Source organism: Trachypithecus francoisi, unplaced genomic scaffold, assembly GCF_009764315.1.
Source record: "Trachypithecus francoisi isolate TF-2019V2 unplaced genomic scaffold, Tfra_2.0 Lachesis_group3, whole genome shotgun sequence".
In the NCBI taxonomy this organism is placed as follows: Eukaryota; Metazoa; Chordata; class Mammalia; order Primates; family Cercopithecidae; genus Trachypithecus; species Trachypithecus francoisi.
The window spans coordinates 85434911-85442989 of NW_022681468.1; the positions used below are offsets into that span (position 1 = coordinate 85434911).

Sequence of the window (8079 nt, forward strand, 5' to 3'; positions counted from 1 at the left end):
ACGGCCCACGAAGAAGTAACAAGGACTTTGTCCCTAGTGTGTCAGGTTTGGGCACCAGTGCTGTAGTGGCTTTCTCTGCTGCTCTTTGTGCATCAGCAGACAGATGTGGTTTACATAGGAAGAAAGACTAACGTAGGCAAATATTTGCTCTTTCTTCAGCAGCCCTGGAAAGATGGCGGCCTGGGTGATTCACCACTCCTTCCTCACGTCCTTGATTTTATTGGAACTGAGTTCGATATGCTCCTCCCACCCTTTTCCTCTTGGAAGCCAAACCCCTTTGTAATCTATATAAGGTCCACACCCCAGGAGCTGAGTGATTGCAGAAACTGGCCTTCCATCTCTCTCAGACACCAAGCTGCAGATCCAGGTAAGCAGTCCAAGAGATGTTCTCAGGTGCCGCTTCTGCTTCAGGGTTGGAGAGGAAGAAGCTAGGGCCAGTCCACAGCACTGAGAAAGCTTGGATGATGCTAGCGCTGAAAAAAATGTGACCCAGGCCAACATCAGCTGGAGGCAGAGGGGTCGGGGTGGAATGTGCAGGCTACAGAGCATCCATGGAACTGGAAAAGAAGGAGCCCTCAAGTTGGGGGAGGCTAGCATTTTTCTTTGGAATGCAATGGAATCCTTTATGATGCCAGTGTCAGGCACTGGCCTGAGTTCCCTTATGCTGTAAGACAACAAGACTCTGTCACCCATGGTCCTAGATGTTGGGGATACAATTTGGTTCATGATTTATTCAAACTGATGTTTTGATGAGCCATTTGAGCACTAGATACAAATGTATTTTGGATCAAAGAAAGGCCAGTATTCAAAGAGAGAAACTGACAGGATTTTAGGTCACTTCGTAGGTCACCACCTAAAGGGGAAAAAGACCTCACTTTGGAGAGTGGCAATAAAACGCTTGTGGAGAAGGATACACGTGAGTGTCTCATTACACAAAAACCTCAGGAAGTGGGACGGACATCTTTCTGGCTGACCTGAGACAGAAACTGTAAGCCAGGGAAGCCATAGGTGGGAGCTGGAGTTCTTTTTCTAAGAGGGCTCTTTTCCTTCTGTCTCCTTTTTTCACTTAGGCTTTTCTGAGAAAGTGAGGCCACCATGGCTCTGGATAAGTCTGTCATCCTGCTCCCTCTGCTTGTCGTGGTGCTGCTGGTGCTGGGCTGGGCCCAGCCTTCCCTAGGCAGGGAATCCCGGGCCAAGAAATTCCAGCGGCAGCACATGGACTCAGGCAGTTCCCCCAGCAGCAGCTCCACCTACTGTAACCAAATGATGAAGCGCCGGAATATGACACAGGGGCGGTGCAAACCAGTGAACACCTTTGTGCACGAGCCCCTGGTAGATGTCCAGAATGTCTGCTTCCAGGAAAAGGTCACCTGCAAGAACGGGCAGACCAACTGCTTCAAGAGCAATTCCAGAATGCATATCACAGACTGCCGCCTGACAAACGGCTCCAAGTACCCCAACTGTGCATACCGGACCAGCCCGAAGGAGAGACACATCATCGTGGCCTGTGAAGGGAGCCCGTATGTGCCAGTCCACTTCGATGATTCTGTGGAGGACTCAACCTAAGGTCAGAGCAGCGAGATACCCCACCTCCCTCAACCTCACCTTTCCACAGCTGCCTCTTCCCTCTTCCTTCCCTGCTGTGAAAGAAGTAACTCCAGTTAGGGCTCCTATTCAACACACTCATGCTTCCTTTTCCTGAGTCCCACCCCTGCGTGATTTTGGGGGTGAAGGGTGGGTTGTGAGGTGGGCCCCATGTTAACCCCTCCACTCTTTCTTTCAATAAAACACAGTTGCAAGCATTTGATTTCTGAAGTGGTTCTGTCTAAGTACTGTTTCTGGCATCGCCTTCCAGCAAGGGGTAAGAACTGTAAATCTGATTCGCTTTGGAGAACGGTGAATGAAGTCATTAAATGCTTTCCCTTCTGACTTGGATTTTAGTGGCTTGAGAAAATTCCTTTCCTTGTAGATTCCTTGATGCCAAACCTAAAACTATTAAGTGTGGGCTGTTCTAGACAAAAGGGAGCAACAGCCTGGGACACTGCCACACAGGGTGAACTGACAGAGAGGTGAAGCTCAAATACAGTCATTCTGTGGCACAGAAGGAAGGTGAGTGCGACCTCAGGAAGACCCTGCTTAGCCTCAGGATGAGGAAGAGGAGTCAATGAAATTATGATCCTAAATTTCCATTTTCCTTTTTTCTTTTTGAGTAAGCTATTACTAAATCAGAAAAATGGGCACCTCTTAGTTGGAAAGTCAGAACCTTACAATTTAGGGCCAGAAGTGACTATGGAGAGCATGGAATTGAGGGATAGCAAGTAGATTTCAGTTTGTGTACCAACTCTAATTGGAAGTGTCGGTCAGGCATGGTGGCTTACACCTGTAATCCCAGCATTTTGGGAGGCTAAGGCGAGTGGATCACCTGAGGTCAGGAGTTGGAGACCAGCCTGGCCAGCATGGTGAAACCCCATCTCTATTAAAAATACAAAAATTAGTGGGTCATGGTGGCAGGTGCCTGTAATCCAGCTACTAGGGAGGCTGAGGCAGGAGAATCACTTGAACCTGGGAGGCGGAGGTTGCAGTGAGCTGAGATGGTGCTGCTTCACTTCAGCCTGAGCAATAAGAGTGAAACTCTTTCTCAAAAAAAAAAAAAAAAAAAAAGAAGTGCCTACTCAAAATGCTGTAGAAAAAAAATTCTGGACAGTGACGTGGTTGAACAAGAGCCTCTAATGAAGGCACAAGAGGGGGAAGGGTGCGTGTGCCACACATTTGCCATCCCTGACCAAATGTAACCCCTGCCTTTCCAGTGACTTGCACATGGCTTGTTGCTAGTTAGTGGTACAGCTGGAACTAGACCCTAGGTTTCCTGACTTCCAAGCCATTATTCTAACTCAGGAAGAAAGCTCCCCTCCTCACTAAGTGCTGTGGAGCGGTAGCTCTCTCCCAGAGCTTGCTGGTGGGCTCTCACAGGCTCCCAGTGTACTTAGCCTGTGAGTCCACTCCATTCTTTGCAACCCTTCCTGACAGCCACTGAAAGACTACCTTTGCATCTGTCAACACTTAATCATTACATTTGATCCCCTGTTTACAGTGACATCTGGCTCCAGACAAGGTCATAGAACTAGAGAAAAGCCCTATTTTCCACCAACATGACTAGTTCTGTCCTTGTCGTTGTATACTACATCTATAAATGTTGGTAGAGGCTGTGATTTTCTAACGTAGAGTAAATCCTCAGCCCTGGAGGCTCTGCATAAGGAAGAAAACCTGCAGATGAGAAGGTCCATTCCCACGCTTCTGTGGCAATGGGGATCTCACTCCTTATTAGCAGTGAGAATGGAGGACAGAAAAAGAGGAAACTTCGAGTTTCTAAATATGTCTTCCTTAATCTATTTTTTTCTTAAGGTTATCTCATCCTTGTTCCTAGCCCCAAAGCTTCTCATTTTTCCTCCTGCTAATCTTACGAGAACACTTTGGTGAAGCTTTTACACTCACTCACTTGGAGTTTTGCCTCCTCCATATCTGCACATTCACCAGCTATGACTTCCGGCTCCTCTCACCTTCCCTGCCATAGGACTCCTGAGGACCCCACCTGGGGCATAAAGCAGTAAGTGAAGATGAAGTGTCCAGGTGCGCCCCTGCGTAGCCAGGAAGGCTGTAGGGAGGCACGGAGCCCTGAATAGGAGGGCAGAAGGGGAAGAAACCCAGCCAGGTCTCGGAGAGGACCAGACACAATGAAGGAGAGAAGCACCACAGCCACCTGGGGACAAATAAGACATCTCTGACCTGTGGGGGACGCCATTGTTACCCCCCAAATAAAGTGGTGCTAACACTTTCTAGGAGATGAACTACAGCGGGTGAATCTTAAAATCGAGGTGCTGACATATGAAGATGAATATCTGCATAAAGGCAGAAATGATCACATCCAGTCATTTTTCTGAAAAGGATACTGTTAATTTTCAAAAGATTCTTCAAATAAGCTTAAGGAATTCTGCATTCTCAGTGGAGAGGTAAACATACTCCAGCAGAGCAGCTTCTTATTCTTTTTTTTTGTTTTTTTTTGAGACGGAGTCTCGCTCTGTCCCCAGGCTGGAGTGCAATGGCGTGATTTCAGCTCACTGCAACCTCCGCCTCCCGGGTCAAGTGATTCGTCTGCCTCAGCCTCCCGAGTAGCTGGGATTGCAGGTGCATGCCACCACACCTGGCTAATTTTTGTATTTTTAGTAGAGACGGGGGTTTCACCATATTGATCAGGCTGGTCTCGAACTCCTGACCTTGCGATCCACCCACCTTGGCCTCCCAAAGTGCTGGGATTACAGGCGTGAGCCACTGCACCTGGCCCAGACCAGCTCCTTCTTATCCTGGCAGCTGAAAGTGTACTCAGAAAATTAGAGGACCTTCTGCCTCTCTGACCTGCTGGTCCTCCCTCCACTCCAGCCTCTCTCTAAGGCAACTTCCTCCTTCAATTCTAGTAGCAGATAGCCCTCCTCCTCCCAGCACTACCACACATCAAAACAGGTCAGTCGTCTACACCTGAAATGAGTTCAATTTAAAGATTAACTGATCATTGCATAAGGTTCTTTCTTACTCCTCAATCAGTATTCTCACCCTGAACTTTCTCTAGACTTGGGAAAGGAAAGGTGGCTCCCAGCTCCCACTCTTGCCTCTTTAGACTGATTCAGACCTCATGGAGCACGTGGGAATGAACTGTAGGTGAACTCTGAATCTCAACGCCCATGAAGGGAAGCAGACTTTAATACTGCTTTTGGGATCCATCATGAAGGTGTCCCAGCCCTCCACATGCATGATTCATGATGCATGATGGAGCCTTAAATAGAAGGTATAGAATGAGTGTGCCTCCTGGAGACTAGCCACTGGCACACCGGGAAGCATATCAGAACAGTTTCCCAGGAGCCACTTTCTGGAGGACAAATTGCATAGTACCTCTGCAAATCATTCAGTAATTTGCATGTCTTTTTTTTCTTGTGGCTTTCAGTAAGCATAGGTAGGAAGGTGTCTTCTCAGCATCCTCCCTCCATGAGTATCTTCCTTCCCATGCCCTTATTGTTGCTGCTACCACTGTTGCTGTCATCATCTTCTTTTATGAAATTGACTTTATTTTTTACAGCAGTTTTAGGCTTACAGCAACAATTGTGTTCTTAAGTAACAATAAAGAAGGAGTTGTTGATCTGAATGGCTAGTCACAGGCATGTTTTACTAGAGAGCATGGTGGTGGTATTTCAAAGCTCATTACTCTCATATGCCATTCTCTAGTTTCTTCTTAGAAACAAGTCTGGGAAGGGCCTATACTCAGGGTCATCTTCCTTCCTTTTCCACCTAAGAATGCATCAGGGTGGACAGTTGGCCAGGGTGCTTTGTTTAGTCCTAACTCTACAGTCAGCTCCCTGTGTCCCTGAAGCAAATCTATATCCCTCTCTGGACCACAGTTTCCTAATCCATAAAAGCAGGGGGAAAGACTTGATAATCACAAAGTCCCCTTACACTACGGCTTGCTTGATGAGTGTCCACACTCTTTCTAGCAGTACTGGGCAGCAGAATGCAGTTTCTGGCTAGGTAGGAGCAGGCATTTTTAGAAAAGTTTTGTCATTGAGATCTGATTTATTTCAGAGTTACCCTCTCAACACAAAGCCACTTTTAGAGGTATGGATCACCCTGGAAGATGTCAGACACCCTTCTAGGACTCAGGCTCTTTAGACAGCCTCTGAGACTCAAAGCTGGCAGGTAGACCCCTCCAGGGCTCATTGGACTTATGGGCCCTGGGAGCTCATGAGGATTTTTGGCTTGGCTCAGAGCTCACGGATGGGAGAGGCTGATGTGGATGTGAAACCAGGGCAGCAGGAGAGAACGGAGGAGTGGGGTCAGGAATTTCCTTGGCTTTATTGGAAGCATGCCTAATGAAGGTGGAGGGCTAGGCAACACCTCAGGACAGCATGTCTGATGGCCTTTCTTCCTCACTTCCCATTACCCTCCGGCAAACACCACCAAATAATTATTTAAGGGAAGGATTCTGAGATAAGGGGAGCTGGGGCCATTGTAACATAGAGAAAAGTCTGTTTGCATGGGGATGTGAGTGTGTATGCTCATGCGATGTCCATGTGATCATGTCTGGAGATCTGTGGAATTAAGGAACATCAGGGTGGGAAGGACAAGAAGGGCCTTTAGTGATCTGACTCCAAAACTTTCATCTTAGAGATAAACAAACATAGGCATGAAATCAAGAATGGAATAAAGAAACCCAGGTCTGTTGATTCCCAGAGTGTCTGCTTTTATGCCCTATCTCCAAATTTTCTCTGTTTAAATATATATATATATTTTAATTGTCATACAGTAAAATTGACCTTTTGGTACACAATTATATGAATTTTAACACAGGTATATATTTGCATAACTAATACCACAATCAAAACACAGAACAAGGGTCTTTCCCTCTTGGAAGTCCCCTCTCTCACGAGAGAGAGCTGTTTTCCTTTTCCTTTTTCCCTCTTTCTTTTGCTTATTAAATCTCCACTCCTAAAAAAAATGCCCCAAAACACAGAACATTTCCTCACCCCAAAACTCTCCTCACTATCTATCCCTTTATAGTAACTCTCTTCCCCAACCCTAACATGTGGCAGCCACCAGTTTGTTCTCCTTCACTATACTTTTGTATTTTCAAACTATCTTACAGATAGAATTGCCTAATAAGTAACCTTCCAAGACTGGCATGTTTTACTCACCATAATGCCTTTGAGTCATCCAAATAGTTGCGTGTAGCAACAGGTCATTCCTTTTTATTGCTGAGTAGTAGTACATCATCATATGAACGTTCCACAGATTTTTCTATCTTTTACTTACCACTTAAGGAAGCCAGAGTTTACTTATCCATTTACCAATTGAAGAACAATTTGAGCTGTTTCCAGTTTGGGTGACTATGAAGAGAGCTGCTTTAAACATCTGTGTACAGGTTTTTGTGTGAATTGGTGGAAGAATAGACACACAGATCAATGGAACAGCACAGAGAGTCCAGAAACAGACCCACACAAATATGGCCAACTGATTTTTAACAAAGGTGCCAAGCAATTCAAGAATGAAAGAATAGTCTTTTCAACAAATGACATCGAAGGAATTGAACATCCATATGCCAGCTGGGCACAACCGCTTACGCCTGTAATCCCAACACTCTGGGAGGCCGAGGTGGGCGGATCACTTGAGGCCAGGAGTTTGAGACCAGCCTGGACAACATGGTGAAACCACGTCTCTACTAAAAATACAAAAATTAGCCAGGCGTGGTGGTATGTGCCTGTAATCCCAGCCACTCAGAGGCTGAGGCTGAGACATGAAAATTGCTTGAACCTGGGAGGCAGAGGTTGCAGTGAGCCGAGATTGTGCCACTGCACTCCAGCCTGAGCAGCAGAGCAAGATTCTGTCTAAAAAAAGAAAAAGAACATCCACATGCCAAGCCCCTCCCCTGTCCCGAAAACTTCCAGACCTTAAATATTCACCTTCCCGCCCCATATCAGCAACTCTATACTGGTGGAGAGATCTATGAAATTCTTCTGAGTCCTAGACCCATCAGCTGGATCTGTTCTAAGCCACAGCTTGAGTAAGTGGGGAGCCTTAAGGTTGGGGTAGGGCAAACAATGAAGAAGGCAGAGGAGATTAGAAGAAAGAAGGTAGAGGGAATTTTGGATATGGCTTTAAGGAGTAAGTATGGATGGACTTGAAGTACAAAGGGATAATAAAACAAGATAAGAGAGGACAGTATAGCTGGGTGCCTAATTCTCTTGGTTCTGTTAACTGCTTGTCCTGGAAGGATATAATCGATGAGGTCACTCTGAGGTAAAAGGAGAATCCACTTTTTTTCTCACGGAAAATGTAACTCCATGACCAGGCATGGTGGGTTATGCCTATACTCCCAGCACTTTGGGAGGCTGGATCTTTTGAGCCCAGGAATTCGAGGCTGCAGTGAGCTATGACCATGCCAGTGCACTCCAGCCTGGACAACAGAGTGAGACCCTGTCTCTAAAACAGTTTTTAATTAAAATAAAAAAATTAAAAAAAAAAGAAAATGGATCTCAACTT

The 8079-nt window shown here is 46.2% G+C and overlaps 1 protein-coding gene across 3 annotated transcripts; it reads left to right on the forward strand.

Annotated features, from left to right (window-relative positions):
• The first annotated feature begins 229 nt into the window (after window positions 1-229).
• On the forward strand, window positions 230-1807 carry RNASE1 (ribonuclease A family member 1, pancreatic). Of its 3 annotated transcripts, none has more exons than XM_033188724.1 (3): window positions 313-367; window positions 834-916; window positions 1071-1807. In XM_033188724.1, exon 3 carries the CDS (start codon window positions 1096-1098, stop codon window positions 1564-1566), a length of 471 nt encoding a protein of 156 aa, XP_033044615.1. In that variant the 5' UTR covers window positions 313-367; window positions 834-916; window positions 1071-1095; the 3' UTR covers window positions 1567-1807. The 3 variants fall into 3 exon arrangements, with proteins under 3 accessions (XP_033044613.1, XP_033044615.1, XP_033044614.1); XM_033188723.1 differs by having other exon boundaries at window positions 314-367; window positions 846-916; XM_033188722.1 differs by lacking the exon at window positions 834-916 and having other exon boundaries at window positions 230-367.
• Window positions 1808-8079: the final 6272 nt, after the last annotated feature.